This window comes from Rattus norvegicus, chromosome 4 (assembly GCF_036323735.1).
Source record: "Rattus norvegicus strain BN/NHsdMcwi chromosome 4, GRCr8, whole genome shotgun sequence".
NCBI classification, from domain to species: domain Eukaryota; kingdom Metazoa; phylum Chordata; class Mammalia; order Rodentia; family Muridae; genus Rattus; species Rattus norvegicus.
In genome coordinates, this window is record NC_086022.1 from 156,690,197 (window position 1) to 156,712,888 (window position 22,692).

Genomic DNA, 22,692 nt, shown 5'->3' on the forward strand with positions numbered 1-22,692 from the left:
TTACCAGTCCTAAACTGACACATAAATTACACCAGTATTTAATTAGTTTAATGATGAGATTTTATGATGCACGTGCAGAACATGCTTTGGAAAGTATCCTGGTAAAATGTTTCTCTTTTTGATTTTTACTTTCCCCAATTGTTTTTAAAAAGACATTTCTTGATCAGTTGTTTAGCTGACAAATACGGTTTTAAATTAGTTTTAAAGCGCAAGGGTTGTTTAAAAGGGGTGGGGTTTCCTTGCTCCGCCCACTCTGTCCTCTCCCTGCTTTGGGTACCCATACTTTTGATGAGGACAGCTATTTCTTGAACATTTGTGGTGGTCACAGTGATTTTTTTTTTTTTGAGTATCTTCCAAGAAAGCCCAAGAAAGATGACTCTGTGGGAACCAACCAGTTAGTCAACTCAGGAACCACAATGTCAGCCGAACCGAACTGGAGAAACGTTCCCCACATGCACCCTTAATCTCCTGTCTCTTACAGATATATGATCTACCAGGTATGCAAGACAGCAACTTCATTGCAAGTTCCAATGATCCATTTGAAGACGAAGACTATTGTTTGATGTACCAACCAATCGCCCGAGAAAAGGATGTCTACAGATACGTGAGGGTGAGCCCATGCTGCTCTGTGAATTATTTAGGTTTATTGAAAAGCTGTATTAGTAAAGAATCTTAGGCTTAGGCCAAGGATCTGAGTCACTGGCCAACCACCCCACCTAACATGTGGTGGTGCCCGGGTTCACTCCTAAGCCTTCCAAAATTTACACCTTGGAAAGTGGACAGTCTAGACTATGTTTTTACTCTTTATGGAGGAAACTGGCACACAGAGAGGAACTGACATTGTTGTTATAATAATTATTATTGTTGCCATTATTATCATTATTATTATTATTAACTGTTGTCATTATTATTAATGGTTTTACAGACAGGCTCTCATGTAGCTCTGGTTGTCCTGGTTCTCACTCTGTAGACCAGGCTGGCCTCAAAGTCACAGAGATCTGTCTGCCTCTCAAGTGCTGGGATTAAAGGAATGTGCCACCATGCATGGCTGAGAACAACTTCTAAAAATAGCAGCAGTGTAGCAGAAAGAAGGCCTGCACATGAGCCTCTCTGTAAACTCTATGTTCCTCACTGCACTCCATGAGTATGAGACACACAATTTGAGTAGGAATTCTACTTGAACATGTAAAACTGTATGTGAAATAGTTACTGAGATTTTTATAGACACGTTTTTTTTTTTCAGAATTTTGATATATTTTGCTTGATTAGTACTTTTCTTTCTAGGAAACGGGTTTAATGGCATTCACCAACTTGAAGATCAAACTTCCTACATATTGTAATACTGACTATGACATGGTTCCATTAGCAGGTAAAATAACAAATCAGTCTTTTCAAAACAAAATGAATGTGAATTGTTTATGGAAGCTGGAAAAATGAAATTGTGGTGCACATAGAGCATCTGAGTAAGAGGAAAAGAACCCAAGTTTACCAGAACAAAATGTGCCCAGATGTATGGTGCTACTACAAGGAAGTTAAAGGCTGGAGGTCCTTAAGTCAATGTTAAAATAAGACAAAAAATGCAATAGTCATTGTGACACAGGATCATTGTGTGAAGTGGGAAGGACTTTTGCAGAAGGGTCGTGAGAGGTGAAGAGAGTTCCCTAAGCATTAGAGAGGAAAGGGACAGAAAAGTCAGGCATTGCAAATAAAGGAGAGGACAGGAAGAAAAAAATCACACTCATATACTAACCAACTGATCACTTAGTCTTCCCCTCTTCCTCTCATCCGAGTTTCTTTCAGAGTGACTGCACCATTTGCACCCCACCAAGAGTGAATGAGGGCTCCCTTTCCCCATATTTTCTCCAGCTCTTGTTGTCAGTTATTCTTTTGACCTTGGCCATCCCAATTGGGGTGAGATGAAATCTGTTGATTTAATTTGCGTTTCCTTAGTTGCTAGCATAGCAAACACTGTTAAAAGATATGTCTTAATCTTTTAAAATTGTTTCAAAACCACTCTTCAGATACACAACCCACTTTTTATCTTGGGCTGTTTGTTTACTTGACGCTTTGTTTTTTGAGTTCTTTATATAGTCGGGATATCTATTCCCTATCAGATGTATAGCTAGAAAAGATTTTCTCCCACTCTCTGGGCTTCCACTTCACTCAATTGTTTGCTCCCTAGTTGTGCAAAAGCATTTCAGTTTTGTGAGGTCTCCATTTGTGAAGTATTTTCCTTAATTTCTAAGTGAATGGATCTCCTTCAGAGAGTCCTGTCTTACACATACATTTTGTAGGGTTGCTGCCTATGGTTCTTCCCCTGGCAGTTTTAGGTTTCATGTTGAGGTCCTTGATCCATTTGGAGTTGATTTTTGTGCAGGGTCATAGATATAGGTCGACTTCCATTCTTCTACATGTGAACATCCAGTTTTCCCAGCACCATTTGTTGAAGATGCTGTCTTTCCTCTGGTGTGCGTTTTGGCATCTCTGTCAATTATCAGAGGGCTGTGGTTACAGGAGTGTGTTTAGGTCTTGTATTTTGTTCCATTGATCTACATGTCTATTTTTGTACCTTTACCACGCTGGTTTATTACTCTACCTCTGTAATATAACTTGAAATCATGAAGCCTTATCTTTATTATCATTTATATTCTAAATACTAAAATGTATTATTATAACTGTTAACATAAAATGAAACCTTATTCTGACTGGACTGTATTAATTTTCCTCATACTGTTTTGAAAGGAAATTGAAATGTCTTCACATGTTTCTAAAAGCAAAAGAACCTGAGGCACTGTGAGGACTCTAAACAGTGGAATAATAGGGAAACTATCCCTGTAGCTGTTAAGGTGATGGGTGAAGAAGGTAAAACACTAGAAAATAGTTCTTGAAGGCAAATATGAAGACTGAGGTCGGGGTACAGGTTGTGGTGATCACAGGGGAGGACCATGGAAATGCAGCTCTGTGTGTATATGAATTAAAAAATTGGGAGAGATACTCCATGCTTAGAAGTCAATAGGGAATACTTAGGTGAAGCCCTAACTAAATCTGCATGTATACTCGTTCTTGAGAAAAAGCAGAGTACAGAACCTCAATCGCCAGCTTTAATTCCTACATTTCTTGCCAGTCCAAACCCAAGCCAATGCTATGATTGTTGGGTAATAAACTTTCTATTTCTAACACAACAGTTTGTACTTATACCTATTTCAATTTTTATATAAACGGAAAACATATTAAAATATTGGGTCAATCCTACAGATCTTAAGAAAGAAAAAAGATGGCAAGAGTATCTCTGACGACAATGTAGACATCATTCAGCTCTTGTCTGGAGTGATTCTCATTGTAGCCACGAGATCTGTTACCTAGGATCACATTAGGGATATTCATTCCTCCTACGGAGCACCGTAGATCTTTAAGCATTCACTAACCATCCAATTCCAACCCAGGAAAATATGTTTCATAGTTCCTTCCAACTCCAACTGCTCTAGGCGAGGTTTTACCTTTTTGACATAGATATTACTTAGTCTCCTCCAAAATGAGTGATTCATGGCATCATTTCCTGTGTAACCATAATAGTTTCTAACAGTCAAGAAGAAACTGAAGATTAAGCTACATTAACACTGTACCATTGTGTCTCATTGTGTATTCATTTCTTCCATTGTAACTTAATAGTACCTGCTGTGGCCTTGGATTCTTCAACTGACAGGGGAATGTATGAGAGCTTGCCCGTGGTAGCAGTGAAAAGCCCACTGCCTCAAGAGCCACCACGTAAAGATCCACCACCTAAAGATCCAGTTATTGAGACCATTAGGAATTATTTTCCTGAAACCTGGATCTGGGATTTAGTCACAGTAAAGTAAGTGATTTCCATTTGTATGATTTGGGTTGGGTATAAATGTTTTTCCTTATTTTCTTGTATTTCTCTAATTCAACAATTTTTATGATAAGCAAAGGAAATTAGTCATTTAGAAAACCATAGCTTATCAACCCACCAATTATAAAATACATGTATTTCCATCATTCCCAGAAAATGTGCATAAAAATTATCATGGAACTTTCTGATAGTTAAAGCCATTCAGGATCACCATGTTGAGTAGTAGGTGAGGCCGTCATACATGGAGCAGACCATATACATCATAAAACTGTTGAATATTTTGAAAATGGGAATTCAGAGAAACTTTCAAATTTTTGCTCAGCTTTACACTAACATATGATCTTGGAGATGTTGGGCGGTTCCAACTAGAGTTGGAGAAACAAGATTTCATTCTTCCATCTGGAGCCGCATTTACCCTGTTCACTTCCTACCACTCCTTTGAAGGGCTCATGGGATGCTGCCTCGTCACACTCAGTTATCATCTCAGAGAGAACTAACTCATGTTTCTCTCTCTGTGCTTCACACTTCCGTTCTCCCAGCTCCTCAGGAGTGACTGAACTGGAAATGACAGTCCCTGACACTATCACTGAATGGAAGGCTGGAGCTCTCTGCCTGTCCAATGACACTGGTCTTGGCCTCTCTTCTGTGGCATCTTTCCAAGCCTTCCAGCCCTTCTTTGTGGAGCTCACAATGCCCTACTCTGTGATCCGTGGAGAAGCCTTCACACTCAAGGCCACTGTCCTGAACTACCTCCCTACAAGCTTGCCGGTAAACACCTTTCTGAATTAAGTGTGACCAGAGAGGAGGAGAGCAATTAGTGTATGTAAATTATAACTAAGATTTAGATGAAAAGAAGAAAGAAAGGAAGGAAGAGATTGTATTGGATCAGTCAGCAAAACGCTAATACAATTCCCAGAGTCTAGCTACACACACACACACACACACACACACACACACACACACACACACATATAGAGAGAGAGAGCAAAGGGTTGTTCAACAATATGAACACTGCATAAAATTAGGTGATTTGGCCAGTTAAATAAACAACACTTATTCTACTGACAGAGATAGGATATTCCATGTAGCCTCTGTATACCATCAAAGGACATGGTTCACATAGATATATGAGGTTGTTGTCAGTGCATTTTGCTTTTGTTCGAGGTAGGTGTATACTTCAAAATAGTAGCTAACAATCTAGTACAGTAAATGTAGTTCTGCCATCAAAATAAAACAAATATGAATTGATACATATGTAATTATCTCCTCAATGGTTTGTGTAGATAATACATAGATGATAGCTAAATAAAGTTCTAAACATATATCTGCAGATGAAATCTAGGCAAGCCCTCTGTGTAACTTACATGACATTTTAGGCATGTCCTCTGTTGCCTCCTGGACTCTTTTGCCTACATATCCCCATGCATGATATGCTCTCCTTCTATGGCAACATTTTTTTTTCATTTATTTAGTTTACTATTTCTTTTCTCTGTGGGGCCACAGATGGCAGTGCTGCTGGAAGCTTCTCCTGATTTCACAGCTGTCCCAGTGGAGAACAATCAAGATTCTTACTGCCTTGGTGCCAATGGGAGGCACACCTCATCCTGGTTGGTAACTCCCAAATCTCTAGGTGAGTGAACATTTTGTAAGTGGACTCTACCCAGAAGAGGTGAGTGTAGCAAGGTTCCTTCAGTTATTGTCTTCTCACTGGGTTCCCAAGAGTCTCTCAGTCATTGCTGCTTCTGGCCTATGCTTAGCAACTTCTTCAATACAAGACAAGCTCTTGACCCACTCATAGAACTGAAGATACCCTGCAGATCATGGGCCTTTGGTGGATGCCAAATACCTGGCAGATCTGAACTCAGCATTCTGGACCATGTGTTTCAGGGAATGTGAATTTCTCTGTGTCTGCGGAAGCACGACAGTCACCAGGGCCCTGTGGTTCTGAGGTGGCCACCGTTCCTGAAACCGGGAGAAAGGACACAGTAGTCAAGGTCTTGATAGTTGAGGTGAGTAAACTTCTTCAGTCAGGAGTGTTCAGAGTCCAGAAAAGGGAGCAATGTTGATTATATTTACATGAAAATAAAAGATATTAACATATGACCTTGACATAGTTCATAGCTATCGAGACCCTGCTTTTAAATCTATATGTGTTCTGTCTTCTTTTCCCTTCCTAGTCTTTTAACTGAAGCATGGGGTAAGGGGGGATAATCTAAACTGGTTAATCTTCCTAAAGCTAGACCTCTTTCTAATGATTATGCTCCGCCCTTTTTTCTTTATTATCTTTCCCTATTACCTTCATTTTGATCTGGCATGCCAAAATTCTCACATGCTGAAGCCATTCCAGCCCATGGCCTCACAAGTAAACTGTCTTTCAAAAGACAAAACAAAACAAAAATTGCATCCTGCAATTCTGTGTTTGCACACTCAGTGTTTACACACTCAGTGATTTCTCATGTCTTAATTTCCTATCTTTTTGTTCAAGCCTGAAGGAATCAAGAAAGAGCATACCTTCAGCTCACTGCTCTGTGCATCAGGTGAGAATGTTTCAAAATAGTAATGAGATAGTAACTTAAGTCACCTACATAGAGATCTTGCAATATTCCTACAAGAAAATCAGGATCTACATACCCTAAAAAAACTAACAAAACTGAGTCTTGTAAATCAAGATCATCACTTACCCAATACAGTTCCCAAGAGTATTGTTCACACTGTAGCCCTTTTTACTTTTAGAATACAGAAGCCTCTTCTTCAATCTCAATACTTAGAAAGTTATAGATAGGGAGAGACTAAGAAGAGGTCACAACTGAAATTTTCTTTTAAAAGGGGGGAGGGATGTGAATATAGAGAATATCTTGGGAAACACCATATTTGTTTTTTTGTTAGATCATAAATAAAAACAAAGATTTATATGACTGAAAAATTCATACATAAGCCAAGCTAAATCGTGGTGTGTACTTAGTATAACATTGTTCTCTAGTAGTTGTTTTTATACCTTGCTCTTTTATCCCTGCTCCTCACTGGAAGCCAACAATTGCAAAAGAAATATAGCAACACTTGACACAAGAGGAAGCTCAGTATCCCCTATGAGGGACAAACCTAAGGTCAGGGACTGTTTACTCACGATAATGGCTCTATGGCCAGCACCTCTCTTAGCCAGTGCTTGTGGTGTCTACTCAGAACACATTTGTCAATAGCATAAAGAAAGCTAAAGATAGGATAAGAAAAGTCCTATTCTTTCCACTGGTCAATTGTGCGTTCCCTCAGTTACTGATTACAGTGTAATCTACCCACTACTGACCTACGGCAGTAGGAAGCCGTTCATGACAGGTGCAAGGGAGAGAACAGAGAGCCTCCCAAGCACCTCAGGGAACCAGAAAGAACAAAAGCTAGCACAGGATTTATTCACTCACTCATTCTGACATGGTGGATGATTCTTCAGACATTGCTTTGTTTAGAATTCCATCTTTGTGCTAAAATCCAGTACCCAATGCAACTTGGATTGTTGAGCAGGTTAAAGGATCACTGTCTATCATGAAGTGAAGGCAGGCAGGGATCTGGAAGCAGAAGCTATGGAGGGATGCAACTTCCTAGCTTGCTCGGCTCTGGCTCAGTTTGCTTTCTTATGTACCACAGATGGTGCACACATGGCCAGGACCTGTCACATCTATTACTTACAAAAAAGCTACAAGACTGGCTTATAGCCCAGTGTTATGGAGGATTTTCACAACTGAGTTTCCCCATTCCCAGAAAACACAACTTATGTCAAAGTTCACACACACACACACACACACACACACACACACACACACGAGAGAGAGAGAGAGAGAGAGAGAGAGAGAGAGAGAGAGAGAGAGAGGGGAGGGGAAGGGGGATAGGGAAAGGGAGAAGGAGAGGGAGAGGGACAGGAGAGGGAGAGGTAGAGTAATAGGAGAGGGACATAAGCAGGGTTTTCCTAAACCTGAATTCAATAAATAACATATTTTCATGTGTTTATCAAAATAACTAATTAGGGCATTGATAGAAGTAGAGGGACACAGGTCACAGAGGCTTAGACATTTCGTTTTGGACAGATGCTGTGCTTCAAAGCAATGGGTGATAAAGGGGAAGGCAGTGGAGCTTGACAAGCCTGTGGTACCAGGAAATGTGGATTTGTGATATTTAACCTCAAGAGAGAGACAAGAAATCAAAGCTTAGGGTGCACTTCTGAAGCCACTGATCTTAGGGCACTTTAGATATGCAGAGAACAGAGATGATCATCTACCTGTCTGTTTTGCATATAAGATGCTGAGCTATCGGAAACATTGTCTCTGCTGCTTCCACCAACAGTAGTGAAAGATTCAGCCAGAGCACATTTCTCTGTGATGGGTGAGTCAATCCAGCCCTGGGGGACTTGGAACAATCTTCACTACCACTGCCCTGCCCCCACCATGATTTCAAATAGAGCTTCCGAACTACAACCCTTGATCTCTTTCACAGCCTTCTTCTGACTTGATCCCTTCAATACACACTGGGATCCAGCACATGTCACCCATTAAACTCCTTCACATCACTGAGAAGGGATTCTATTAAAGACATTACTTTGTTCTTAAAGATAATGGCTATTCTGATGTCCCACCCTCTCAATTCCAGGTGATATCTTGAGTTCAGCCATAAAAAACACACAAAATCTTATCCAAATGCCTTATGGCTGTGGGGAGCAGAACATGGTCCTTTTTGCTCCGAACATCTATGTTCTGAAATATCTGAATGAAACTCAACAGCTGACAGAGAAGATCAAGTCCAAGGCCCTTGGTTACCTCAGAGCTGGTCAGTAAGGCTCAGAAACTCTGCCTTGTTCTTGTAAACATTCTCTCTACAAATGGGCTTAGCATTGGATGGGAGAGCTGAGCAGTGTTCTTGGTCAGTCCTATAAGCCAGGGTATGTGAGGGTATCTCTGACTTCAGATTTACAACCTGCAAGTCTCTGCCGTAATCGTTTCCTTAGAATACATCCAAAGCGTTCTCTTCCAGGTTATCAGAGAGAACTGAACTACAAACACAAAGATGGCTCCTACAGTGCTTTTGGGGATCACAATGGCCAGGGTCAAGGAAACACTTGGTAAGAGGAGTCCACTGTGTACCTGGCCTTGTTCAACTCTTTCCTCACGACAGATCTACATGCATCTAATTTCATTGAAATCTAGCGGATGCCTGGGCCTGAGAGGAACATGTTTGAGGTAGTGCAAATCATGAATTGAAGAACTAAGATTCCTTTGAGCCTTTGACTCTGCACCATGTGCTTTAATGGCTTTGGTAAGCTGGCTTTTTCTCTCCACGATCGTTCATCAGTCCATGCCTGGCTATATTTTACTGAACTTTCAAAGATGCTCATAACTGAGACTTGAAAAACTCTTGCCAGTCTTCATGTAACCTTACATTACATAAGAATGTATTATTGATGACTAGAGAGGTGGCTCAGCGGTTAAGAGCACTGACTACTTTTCCAGAAGCCCGGAGTTCAATTCCCAGTAACCAACCATATGGTGGCTCACAACCATCTGTAATGGAACCCGATGCCCTATTCTGGTGTGTCTGAAGACAGTGACAGTGTGCTCACATGAAATAATAAATCTTTTTTAAAAAATTACTCATTTAAAAACAAAACAAAAAACCAGAACAGAACAAAAGGACAGTGTTAGTGAGATAAAACACACAGACAACCAACCAACAGGTGACAAAGGAAAAAGTGACTGGGAGATAAACCAAGAAAAGGACCTAATTTTTTGAGGCAGAAAACATATGCCTTTGGCTTTTAGGAAAGGAGATTCCTCTTTCTACAAAAGGAAATATAGGAAGTCAAGGGAAGCCTAGGATAAGCATGCAGATATGTTAGAGAAACACCAGAGGGCACAATATAGGAGCAACGAGAAAGAAGGAAGGAAGCACCTGAAACCACACCTAGTGCGTCTCCATCCAAGTGGACCAAGGAATGTTAGACTACTTGGGAGTAGCCAGAGACACTGTCCAGCTGTCCTGCTCAAAGATGCTTAGACTGATTGCTCATGAGTGTGAACCTAGCCCCTGGAAACCCATGTGTGGAGATGCTGCCTCAGAACAAAGGCTTCATCTCCACACTCCCCCTCCCCCATCAGGCTCACAGCCTTTGTGCTCAAGTCTTTTGCCCAAGCTCGAGCCTTCATCTTCATCGACGAATCACACATCACCGACGCCTTCACCTGGCTCTCCAAGCAGCAGAAGGACAGTGGCTGCTTCAGGAGCTCCGGATCACTGCTCAACAATGCCATGAAGGTGATCTTTTCTGAAGTGCTTATAAGCATGGTGACCTAGTAACTCCTCAAGGTCAAGTCCTACTACTTATCATGGGGAGGAATAATCCTATAGGTTGGGATGTATTTTCTCATAATGGGGATGTAAATGGGAACTTCCATTGAATACCTGGATTGGCCATGAGCGGGGAAGACTTCTTGCTTGCTGTATTTTTTGCCGACTACACTCGTTTGATGTTTGCAGGGGGGAGTCGATGATGAAATCACCCTCTCTGCCTATATAACCATGGCCCTTCTGGAAAGTTCACTCCCAGACACAGTAGGTGCCACATTGCTTTCCAGCATTCAAACTGGTGTAAAGTCTGTGGCTTTCTATCCTTTCTGAAGCCAAGAGGAAGCTTTTATTTTTATTATTGTTTACAATGCTTTGCACTTGTCAGATTTCATCAATAAGCATCCACTTGCTCAACAAAATCCTGGATATGTTACAAAAATCAACCTGAAATCACAGCCTCTGGTACTGTCCCTGTTCATCTGTATCTTAAATGAAACATAGTTTATAAAAAGGAATGGCTCCCAAAACATAGTAGAGAGGTAGACAGATAATCAACGACAGGAAGAAGATAGGAAAGAAAGAATGGAAGAAGGAAAGGTAGGGAGAAAGGAAGGGGTGGAGAGAGAGGGAAGGAGAAAGGGAGGGAGAAAGAAGGGGAGGTAGGTAGTGGGAAGGTGAGAGAGGAAGAAAGAATAGAGAGGAAGAAGGGAGGAAGGGAAGGGGAGAGTGGAGAGAGGGGGTGTAGAGCAAATAAAGGGGGAAGGAAAGGAAAAAGGAAGGGAGGGAGATGGAAGGAGAAAGAAGGGGGAGGGAAAAGGAAGGGAGGGATAGAGGAAGAGTGGGGAGGTGGAAGGAAGGGAGGAGAGGAGTGGGAGGGGATGGGAGGAGAGAAGAGGGAGGATTGATTTGAAAACTGTAAACATAGTAGCCTCCATATTTGTCCCAGGATCTGCTAGGACACTTTTTTTTCCCAAATAGCTCATTTTACCTTGTTCTGCCAACAGGATCCCGTTGTCTCCAAAGCCCTGAGCTGCCTAGAGTCATCTTGGGAGAACATAGAGCAAGGAGGAAATGGCAGCTTCGTGTACACCAAGGCACTGATGGCCTATGCTTTCGCTCTGGCAGGGAACCAGGAGAAGAGAAATGAAATCCTGAAATCCCTTGATAAGGAAGCTATAAAGGAAGGTAAGAATGTGTGTTCTCAAGTTTATCTCCATCCAGCCCCCTTGAAGGAAAACAGGGGAGCACATGGAGAGTGGAAATAGCATTACATTTTAGTCCCAGCTCTATGCCACGCTGAAGTTTCTCCTTGATTGCCCTATTTCAAAATGAGTCTTCCTTCTCTACAAAAGCCTTCTGTTTGGCATTTCCTGATAGTGTGACCAAAACCAACAAATGTAATATCACAGTAGAATGCACACAAGTATAACTATGTTACAATGGTGAGCATAGTTAAAGCTTAGCATTTCTCTCTGCTACATGCATTCCTATCTGGAGCAACAAAGACTCTGAAGAACACACAGAGGAAAGATGCTTTGAGATTTTGCTATTTCAACTGAAACTCTGAACCCATTGGCAAACTTTAATAAGTCATTTGGTTTGAACGCTGAAAAAGTGACCCTTTGTTGGGTGTGAGGGAGTTAATGAGTAAAAGAGTCCTGTCTGCTATTGATTCTTCAACAGCTGTGCTAGAGAACCATTGAGGACTTAATTTAGTTAACAACACAATATTTCTGTCCATGGTCTTTCTCAGTCACAACCATCCCCACCACCTGCAGATTTTTACTGCAAATTAGTAAACCTGGGTGTATTGTGAGTGAAAACTTTAAAACCTTCTACAAACTTTTACTGTTCTTTCTTTCTACATATAATCCTATACTCAATCACCACTCAGAATTTTAATTTTTTTCCTCTATTTTTACCCTAAGACAACTCCATCCACTGGGAAAGACCTCAGAAACCCACAAAATCAGAGGGTTATCTGTACACACCCCAGGCTTCCTCTGCTGAAGTAGAGATGAGTGCCTATGTCGTCTTAGCTCGCCTCACTGCCCAGCCAGCCCCATCCCCTGAAGACCTGGCTTTGTCAATGGGCACCATCAAGTGGCTCACAAAGCAGCAGAATTCCTATGGTGGCTTCTCCTCGACACAGGTCGGTGGTTTTCCTTTAAAGTCCACATGGGGTTAGGGGATTTGAACAAGAGACACAGGAACCATAAAAAAGTGAAGAGAAGAGAAGAACGAGGAAATGTTACTCTTGGATATTTTGCATCTGTAGGAAGTGAGGTAATGATAGAATTCCACAATAAATTGCCCTAGTTCCTGTACCCAGTCACAGGAGTTCTCTTGATACCAGGATTGATGAAACAGGCCTATGTTTCTGAGAACTTCCTAACCCAGATCCAATCGTTAATATAAAACAGTGGCCAAAATCCTGGATTATCCAGAATCCTAGGCATAGTTCCCTCTCCCTAGACATAGCTCCTTCACCCTAGAACAGCATACGGAGACCCAAGACCAAACCGACATGTCTGCTGCCCTACTGACCTTAGGTCAGCTGTTTCCCTTCTCCTGATAGGCTCTCCTAATCTTATGTAGGATAGATCACTCTCGGCTTCTCTCTAAGCTGGCAGGAGGTTCTGCTACCTCTTGATACTTGGGAACCACCAGGGCTGTCCTGAGGTAATAACATCTCCACCTCCAAAACACATCTGCCACAATGACTATAATCCATGCTGCAGTTATTCTGGCACCATGGCAGAGTTAATAGTGAGATGGCAGGGTCCTCTAAAGGATAAATACAATGTATTAGAAAGAAAACTTCTGTGATACTAGCCACCCTGCTCTGCAGTTCAGTTCTATTCTTCTTTCCTTTCACTAGACAGTCCCTGTTGTGATCATAAAGTCCTTGCTTAATGTTTCTGCTCTCTTGCTGAACCCTGTTCTTAGGTTAGCAGCTGAAGTTCTCTTAGGATAAGAAAGGATCGTGTGAGAGAGATCCTTTCTGGACCATGGAGGTCACTTGAACAGAGTATGCCACTGAAGAACAAGGCAGTGAAGGACAACACTAGACCATAGTTTTTTCTATGTGATAAGACTGAACCAGGACAGGCACTTGGCTATGGGTCCTTGATTCCTCAGGAAGTGCAGAAACAAGTTTGTCAATGAGAGCAAGGATGTGGTTTTGTGGAGAGATGGAGTTGATCACCATGGGAGTTGGGGACAAAGGAGAAAAACAATGAATGCTGGGAGGAAAATCTAATCTATTTCCTCTGGCTAGGGAGGATTTGCATATGACAGATACTCTAAGGAGGAAGACATTGTGGAGGTTTTTGACCCTCAAATGTTTCTATTTTAAAGCCTGAAATAATGTTTAGAGCTCAAATAATTAGAGATAGAATTTTCATGACAGTTTGTCACAGCTAGAGCAAACTTTGGGAAGAGCTCAAGGCCTTCCAAATGGATGCTATCCTGAACGTTTTCATTCATTCCTGCCAGGACACTGTGGTGGCCCTCGATGCTCTGTCCAAATACGGAGCAGCTACTTTTTCCAAAAGCCAGAAAACTCCTTCGGTGACCGTCCAATCTTCAGGGTCATTTTCCCAAAAGTTCCAAGTAGACAAGAGTAATCGTCTGTTACTGCAGCAGGTCTCATTACCATACATTCCTGGGAACTATACCGTCAGTGTGTCAGGGGAAGGATGTGTGTATGCTCAGGTAAGATGCTGGGAAGTTGTGGGTATGCAGCTGTGAGCCTCTTTCCCCTAAATGGAAAGTCTGACTTTGCACACACTATGCTCAAATTGGGGGAAATTGATCCAAGGACACAGTGCAATGGAGGTGATATATTTCTGTTCACTACTTATCAGACCACGCTGAGATATAATGTGCCCTTGGAGAAGCAGCAGCCTGCATTTGCTCTAAAGGTGCAGACAGTACCCCTGACTTGTAACAACCCCAAAGGCCAGAACAGCTTCCAGATCTCACTAGAAATCAGGTATGAGATAGGCATGTGTCTCTGTCTCTGTATGAGCATCTATCTCTGTCTCTGTCTCTCAGCTACTATAGGGCTGTCTTCCTCACACTCTTCATGGGACGCATTCAAAGATACCTAAAGTGGGTCTCTTTATTAACATTTTGCTTTGCCTGTTAAAATAAATGAATGAAAATACTGTGCTTCAACAAAGTGAACAATGGGGAATTGTAAAATTATAATTTCTAATTAGTCTGCATTTAGGGTTCCTTTCTAGTCCACGACTGTTGTAAAATAATACATCATTCTTTTTCAGGAGCCCTTAACATGGTTTATTCTTCCTCACCAACAAAGAATAGCCTTCCTGGTCTTTCATAATTCCATTTTTCTAGATGGAGAGAGATAGTCAGTTCCTCTGACACTCATCAACAACTTTGTACAAAATATAACCATCAATGAGGTTCAACTGCAGAAACAAAAGGGATCCTGTATGGAGAGAATACATTCATAGTTACACTTATTATACATATGGGCATGTGTGTGTGTGTACGCGTGTGTGTGTGTTGGTGTGCACATGTGCATGTACATGTGCCTGTGTGTATGTGTGTATGTGTGGACCAGTGTGTGCCTGTGCATTTGTATTTTCATGTGTGCCCGTGTGTGTGTGTGTGTGTGTGTGTGTGTGTGTGTGTGTATGTGTCTGCATGAGCACATACGAGTACATGTGCATGTGACAAAGGACAATATCAGCCCTCAACCATCAGCTCTCAGGTTCCATACATACTTGTTTTTGACATTAGGTCTCTTACTAGCTAAGCAGACTGCTGACTTACCAGCATGCCTGGAAGACCCAGCCATTAATGCACTCTGCACATGATAGTCTTATGCAATCTATTCTCAGAACTACTTATATTTACGATAAAGGCCATATATTTTAAGATATGGAAAATATCACACAGGCTATATCAGGAATTACTGCTGGAACTCAAAGAAGGCAGGATTCAAACTATTAAAATGACTCCTCCTGTGCACTTCTTTGGTCTGTAGTTACACGGGGAGCCGTCCAGCCTCCAACATGGTGATTGCTGATGTGAAGATGCTCTCTGGTTTCATCCCATTGAAACCAACAGTGAAGAAGGTAGGCAGAGACGAGATGTTTGTGTTCCCTGTATCCTCAGACTAGGAGCCTACCAATACCGTCATGATTACGTCAACCCATGTCAAAGCCGTTAATTTAACACACTTGGGTTTGTCAAAATGCTGGTGTCGGTATGGACTGTGATAGCAGCCAGCACAAGAAACATAAGAAAGAGATCTGAGTTCACTGAGTCCACAAGCTATCTAACGATAACTTTTAAAGTGTGATGAACCTGGTCAATGATGATTCATGGGAAAATGATAAATGGCAAAATTGCAGGTGTAGTTTCAGATGTTTTAAGAACTATGAAAATTAACAACAAGCTTAGATCATTAACAGAGAGCACAGGCAATATGGGGTAAGAACTGCCAGATGGGTGACTACTTTTAATGTTTGAACAAAAGTCAAAAAAGCCTATTACTCAGTGAGTTCATATTCAGTCAGGCCTTTAGTAGAGTAGCAGTCACAATTTCTAAATATATTTTCATTCTTACTGAAAAAGATTTTTCTCATCTATTTAAGTGAATTCAATAACATCACCTTTTTATCATCCACTACCCCACAGTTCATTTACCTCTCTCACCCCCCAAGGCCTTGGCTTTTGCAGTAACTCATTGTTTTCTCTCATTTTCAGCTTGAAAGATTAGGGCATGTGAGCAGAACAGAAGTGACCACCAACAACGTCCTGTTATATTTGGACCAGGTACGATTCCTTCCTGCCTCCCTAGATCTGCCGAGATGGCAGTCCTTGATCTATGTGGGTCAGGTGAGGGTCCTTCCCGCCTTCCTATACATGCCCAGGTGGGCAATCTTTCTTGGTGAGTCTATGTGGGAGGCACATAGCAGAAGAGAAGTAATTCTAAAGGAATTAACAATTGTAATTAGAATTAGAGGCATGTTCGCTCTTACTAGATGATGCTGTGAGTTCTTTCTCTCTGGCCTGGAGACCTGATTCAGCAGTTAAGGGCACTTACTGCTCTTGCAGAAGATCAGAATTCAGTTCCCTGAAGCCAACCCAATTCACACTCCCTTTAAATCCAGTTCCAGGGAATCTGATTCCCTCTTCTGGGCTCCATCAGTACACACACACACACACACACACACACACACACACACACAGAAAACAGTAATAGTAGTAGTAGTAGTAGTAGTAGTAGTAGTAGTAGTAGTAGTAGTAGTAGTAAAACAAATCTTTAAGTCTTGTTTCCTCATTAGGGACTTAGCACTGGGACTTAGCATTTGGCAAGTCAAAGGGTTAACCCTCACAATGAACAAAGTCAAATATCATACATTAAGGAGGAATATGGATTTTTGGGATGGTTTAATAGACTGGAAAACCTTCACATAGTCCCAGGAACCTGTACTTCAGTTCCTCCCACCTACACTCTAAAATCTATCTCAGCATCCACGTAGGTGGGCAGTTAAGGAACACAGTGAGTGTGAGAGCAAATGCTACCCAACACATAAGTCAGTCAGGCTGAGGAAAAACACTGGCCCCTTTTGTGAGTCTGGATCATTTTTCTCTCTTTCCCAGGTAACCAATCAGACACTGTCCTTCTCCTTCATCATTCAACAAGACATCCCAGTAAAGAACCTGCAGCCTGCCATTGTGAAAGTGTATGACTACTATGAGACAGGTGAGCGAGATGACCCTGAAGAAACTTGTTGTTTTGGTTGTTGTTTGAGGTTTTTTTAAACAACACTTTCTCACTATGTAACCCAGGCTGACCCAAATTCTCAGTCCTCTTGACTCAACCTCCCAAATGCTAATATTACAGACATATGCAATCACACCCACTAGTAAAAACCATTGTTTTTCACACCCTGACATATTATGTAGGCTAGACAACCATTTATAAAATTTCAGTTTATTCAGCCACTCATGACTTGTTCCTGTTTGTCCAGGCAACCATGTGGGACCAAACATGCCCAAGTAACCCAAGAGACCAAACACTTTACAAAGTGGGATCTAAATGTTGAAAGACACACAAATCTTAGAAATACAGCAATGGAAAGTGGAAGAATTGCACAAATAATTAGAGTGGGAATAGAAAGGAGAGAGGGAATTGGAGCCCGTGTGCTCAGTGGTGATCAAAGAAAGAGCACAATGCCAGAGCTGGGGAATTAAATGGAGGACTTTCTGTCAAGGGAAGAGATATAGACCAAACATTTCAGACTAGAAGAATTCAAGAAATAGCAAAGGAAAACAGAAACATAGAATGCAATCTGAAAGGACTTAGGTCTGCAAGGATTGCAGCTAGTACTCTGCTCAAACACTGTGGGAGAAGTGTTTGATTTTCTCCACAGGGTAAATTACTCCAATGTTGTTGTATTTGTTTGTTTATTTTGTGAGAGGTAGGCACATCACGTTGCCTGTGGAGATCAGCTGGCCATTTGCTGAAATGGGCTCTCTACTGCCATGCACATCCCGAAGGCTAAACTCACTAAGGTCATCAGGCTTGGCAGCAAACACCTTTGTCCACTGAGTCATTTGCCAACCCAGGATAAAAATGTCAACCAGTGGCTTCAAGGGGCGAAATTCCCTCCTTTGGTTTGCCTGATATCCCCAGAGAGATGACTTTTTAGCAATCATTCAGGTCCTGATGGAGGAAAATGGTCAGTCCAACACATCACCTACCCTCCACACACCCCTCCCTCAAGACCCACCTCCCTCAACACACCTCTTCCTCCACACACTCCGCCCTCCACACACACCTCCCTCCACACACCCCTTTCTCAAAACTCCCATTCTCAGGTTCTAACCCCATGTCTTTCAGATGAAGTGGCTTTTGCTGAATACAGCAGCCCCTGCAGCTCAGGTAAGCACCTAGCACTCCTCGAACATGCTTTCCTTTGATCTCCTTCCTCTCAAAACTACCCTGAACTTTTGTTAGATGAGCTCAGACAATTCTCACTGAACATAAATGCAGGAATGTGCACCTTTGGATTGTCTACTAACCCTGGGAGACTCCTGTAACTTCTTTAGTAATATGTATAGTAGTTTATGGTAGAATATATGATGGATCCCATTCTCCTCCATGGCCACAATGCTTTCCACCAGAGAACCTTGTTGCCTGTACCCAGTGACATTATGCTCATCACGTGCTGTTTTCTTCTCCCCATACACAGACGACCAAAATGTTTGAAACTCATATCTGTGGACAAGGCATTGCTGGAATCCCCAGACCAGGGAACCTTCAAGAAGGTGATTTGTGTTTGTCTCTGAAATACAAATACTGAACAAGCTTGATAAATAAATACATAATTCTAGCAAGTTTCTATCTGTGATTATTTCTCCACTTAATCCACATTTACTCCGTACTCAGTGTTTTGCCCTATACTCCACATTTTGGATGAACAGAGATGACATCTACACAGAAGCACACATATTGTGAGCATGGGGAACACTTTACAACTGCTTCAATAAAACAGAGCTCCGGACATGGATAACCCCTGTGGCAACCTTGCCTCCATAGGAAAATCACCATGGATGTATTAGTGACACAAGACTACACTGCAAGCACAAAATGTGGATTCCAGCTTGCATTCAGAGCATTTCTGGAGGATGAGGCAGGAGAGTCACAAATTCAAGAGTGACCCATGCTCCTTTTGCAAGTGCCAAGTGAGCTGGACTTCATAACAAGATCATTTCTCAAAAAATCCAAAGGCAGGGAATATGGTTTGATGGTAAAAAAAAATACCTGACCATTTTCAAATCTGTGGATTCAATTTCTAACACAGAAGGAAAGCAAGAGATATAATACATCCTGGGAAAAACACTTTTTACAAAGACAAAAAAAGAGGCTTTTAGTGTCAGGAAAATGGCTATCCTGAGTGACGGGCAGGGAGACATGTTGAAGACCACAGTGATAAATCGATTCAGTTGTGTAAAAGAGGACATAAAGATTGAATAAGAAATTTTTCCAACAGGTTGAGGTGTTTGAGTAGTCGGTTGGTCCCAAGCTGGTGCTCTTCTGCAAGGGTGTAAAAATCTTTGGAATATAGGTTAAAACTGGCAGTAGGGATGAAGCTTAAGAATTCTAGGCCAGCCAAGTTCTGTTTGCTTCTTGACCTATGGTGTCTGAGGAATCCATTTCACAAGTTTTGCATCCTTGAACCAAAACATGCGCTCCCACCAGAACAGGCAGGCATCCTCTGAATCTGGGAACCATTAGCTGATGACCAGGTGTTTATACACATGAGCCTCTGGAACTATTTGAGATTCAGACCCTAACAGTTAGTTATTCTGTTGCTCTGGAGACTGTGGCAAAGCAGCATGTCACAGGCTGAGGGTCAAACCTTGAACACAAATACCCAGCTGTAAAGGCCATAGTTGTTGATGTGACCTTTTTGGAGGTGATGGGACCTTGAAGAGCTGGATGATGTCTTCATAGTGCTAGTGAGACCTGGCTACTCCTCACTGGCTTGCTGTTTTGCTTTGGGGGCCATAAGGTAAGAACTTGATTTAGCTTTGATTTGGGTTGTGTGTTCTGTAGCCTCTCTGCCCCCTCAGCACGGAACCTGAAGAGGCAGGGACAATCAGTGGATCAAGATGAAACTTTCCTTTTCTAAGTGGATTGTGGCAGATGCATGGTCCAGTAAATAAAAGGCTGTCCGAGCAGAAGCAAGACGATAGTGTTTATTCATTTCACCATGAGACTGAAGAAATGTGTTGAGGCTGAGGGTCTTTATCACAGTAGTGTAATCACGGGTGGCCTTGGAGGGCAACGAATGAAGAACAGCACTGTGGTGGGAAGGGGACAACAGATCTGTCTCCTGGAAACTGTGGCAGACTGGTTATAAATATATTCAACCTCTTTAGAACATTTGTTATTTAACTTTTAGGGATAGCAAAAATTATTTCAGCCAGTACAATAAGTCTCCTAAGAGATTTTAACAGTGGAACGTTTCTGAAGATTAGGCTAAACTTCCTGCCCCCAAAAATTTTTAGACTCCATTTAGGTAAGGAAACAGGATGGAAAATGTGTTTCCAGAGTCAATGTGTATCTTTTTTTAATTATTACTTATCATTTTGTTCATTTATACTTCAAGTGACACGTGCTAGATGCATGTGTCATAGTCTGTGCTGCTGTTTGTTATTTACTGTGTGTTCCCTATGTGTGTTCCTGTCCTGCTCAGAAGTAGCTGAAAAACTCCTGCTCCTGCCCCCAGGTACAGGAAGGACTCAAATTTTACACTGCATTTTGCTTTTGTTTGAGGTAGGTGTATACTTCAAAATAGTAGTTAAAAATCTAGCACAGTAAATGTAGTTCTGCCATGAAAATATAACAAACATGAATAGACAAATATATAATTAGCATTGTGTAGATAATAATGAGATAATAGCTAAATAAAGTTCTAGACATGTTTGTGTCGAGATTACCACATGGTGGCAGCAAAAGTCAAGAATATAAGTACTGCCATATTTTTAAAACCATTTGAAAAATAAGAAATTGAGAAAATACACCAATGGGTGGCCCATCACCACATGCAGACAGACAGCTCTAACTGGAGTAAGTGAATTACAAAAGAGGAAGAAGAGAAAGAAGATGAAGTAGGGAGAGGAACATGAGGTGGGCAAGATGATCAAAGAATGAATAAATAAAATGGACAAAAGGAAGAGAGACACGGGAACAGAGAATAACTGTGGAAAATTAAAATGATAAAATATAAGAGAAACGTAATAGCACAATGTTCCATTCTCTTTGACCCACCAAAGCCACAGTCCCACCTTCCAAATCATTTCCATGTGGATTAAATTCCAGACTGGAGCAGTAGTCCAGCCCAGGGCACTGCTGGACAGGAGTCAGGCTCCAGAGCTTCAGGAAATGATCCTCCGTTCTCTGTGGCTTTTGGTGATGCACGGATCTGCTGAAGTGTAAAACTGATTAAACTTCATACTAGGTCTCTGGGCTTTTCCTAGAAAGACACTAATTATGAGGGTGAAAGCTCCACTCTCACAATCTAATAATTTCCCGAAGGTCCCCTTCTCTGAATATCACCATATTGGGAATCACGACTTGCAAATGTTGAAGGGTTAGGACCATTGAGTCCATGACAACTCTGTTATCACAATAAACAGCAGGGTCAACGTGACAGAATGAACAGTGTGACTCACACAGACCCACAATAGTGAAATGGCTAATTCAGACCACAGCCACAAATAAAGCAGATGAGCCTACTGACTCCTCTCACTTGATCTATATAAACAGAAAACTTCCAAGTCAAATATCTGAAATTGTAGACTGAATTAGAAAAGCATCAAAACCAATTCCCAGACTTGAGCCAGTTTACATGGAAGGGAAGTTGGCCTCTACTAGGAGAAACCTCCCCACTCCCTGGCACCATGCACAGTCATGCTTTCTTCCCTAAAAGGACCTTGGACTTTTATCAGGGTAGATGCATACTGAAAAGAAAGCAGTAATTAGATCCTTAGAGAATAACTGGACACCAACTTTAGCATTAACTGGACATTAATTCCAGTAGACATAAAACATCACTGTAGCCCTCTAGTCAATGTAAAGGTTAATGGGGATGTGGGGATGGGATAACGGGAATTACTTTAAAAGATTAAACTCTAGTAACCAGAAGGTGTAGAGGAAATAACAAATTTATAATCATGTACATGACTGATAAAGTATATCCATGTGGGTGTTCGTATTGAATTTGAGTCCTTTACAAGAGAAACAAGTGCTCTTAAGCCCTGAGCCACTTCTCCAGGCCAAAATGTTGCACTGTGAATAAGTTTTAAGATAAACAATTTGCCTGGGTCTATCACACATAAACAAAGAAAATACAACGCATATGTTCAAACATGCACATGCAGGCACATGCATGCACATGCATGCACATGCACACACCCTATCACCCAGTGCTGTTCTGCCAATAAAGAGGAAAGAGGAATCCGGTGACTTGCAGGAAGATGGGGAAAACTGACGGTCATGGTGGAGAGTGCAGTAAGCCAGATGCAGAACCACAAGTGTGCTGTGATTCTTCTCTCATGTGGAAGAGGAAGAGACATTCACCGTGGGTCAAAAGCAGGAGACAGAGTCTGAGGGCCTGAAAGAGAGGCTATGCAGATGAAGCCCCTTCCCCTAGTCCTTCCCAGATTATATGCTCTAACTCTCTCTGGCCATCAATACCCTTAAGTCAACTGCGCAGTTAGGGAAAAACTGAACAAAACTACCCTGAAGTCAATGGTGTAGTTGGGGCAGAATTGGACACAACTGGTTGGAAGGGGTGACTGAATATTCAAGTGATTCCTATGAGGGTTCTTGCCTCTTGTTCCTGTGAGGGAAGTTATCCATTCAAGAAAGCTTTCTAGGATCCTCTTTTACAAGCAAGCACAGTTGAACTCCTGAAGATGGTGGCTATAGTTATCTGGGA

The 22,692-nt window shown here is 41.7% G+C and overlaps 1 protein-coding gene across 3 annotated transcripts in view; it reads left to right on the forward strand.

Annotated features, from left to right (window-relative positions):
* The window catches only part of Mug1l1 (murinoglobulin 1 like 1), a 56,417-nt gene extending 37,842 nt beyond the window's left edge, over nucleotides 1-18,575 (forward strand). The window contains exons 16-36 of one of the 3 annotated variants that reach the window (NM_001037975.2): nucleotides 482-610; nucleotides 1,285-1,369; nucleotides 3,670-3,853; nucleotides 4,411-4,639; nucleotides 5,375-5,501; nucleotides 5,759-5,880; nucleotides 6,357-6,408; nucleotides 8,156-8,239; nucleotides 8,504-8,680; nucleotides 8,885-8,972; nucleotides 10,006-10,162; nucleotides 10,385-10,459; nucleotides 11,200-11,380; nucleotides 12,124-12,347; nucleotides 13,694-13,912; nucleotides 14,065-14,192; nucleotides 15,216-15,306; nucleotides 15,941-16,009; nucleotides 16,841-16,943; nucleotides 18,084-18,125; nucleotides 18,436-18,575. In NM_001037975.2, the coding sequence (NP_001033064.2) occupies nucleotides 482-610; nucleotides 1,285-1,369; nucleotides 3,670-3,853; nucleotides 4,411-4,639; nucleotides 5,375-5,501; nucleotides 5,759-5,880; nucleotides 6,357-6,408; nucleotides 8,156-8,239; nucleotides 8,504-8,680; nucleotides 8,885-8,972; nucleotides 10,006-10,162; nucleotides 10,385-10,459; nucleotides 11,200-11,380; nucleotides 12,124-12,347; nucleotides 13,694-13,912; nucleotides 14,065-14,192; nucleotides 15,216-15,306; nucleotides 15,941-16,009; nucleotides 16,841-16,943; nucleotides 18,084-18,125; nucleotides 18,436-18,452 (2,583 nt within the window). In that variant the 3' untranslated portion in view covers nucleotides 18,453-18,575. Of the gene's footprint in view, nucleotides 1-481; nucleotides 611-1,284; nucleotides 1,370-3,669; nucleotides 3,854-4,410; nucleotides 4,640-5,374; nucleotides 5,502-5,758; nucleotides 5,881-6,356; nucleotides 6,409-8,155; nucleotides 8,240-8,503; nucleotides 8,681-8,884; nucleotides 8,973-10,005; nucleotides 10,163-10,384; nucleotides 10,460-10,580; nucleotides 10,658-11,199; nucleotides 11,381-12,123; nucleotides 12,348-13,693; nucleotides 13,913-14,064; nucleotides 14,193-15,215; nucleotides 15,307-15,940; nucleotides 16,010-16,840; nucleotides 16,944-18,083; nucleotides 18,179-18,435 lie in introns of those variants that run through there. The other 2 variants (XM_039107437.2, XM_039107439.2) reach the window with 2 other exon arrangements.
* Nucleotides 18,576-22,692: the final 4,117 nt, after the last annotated feature.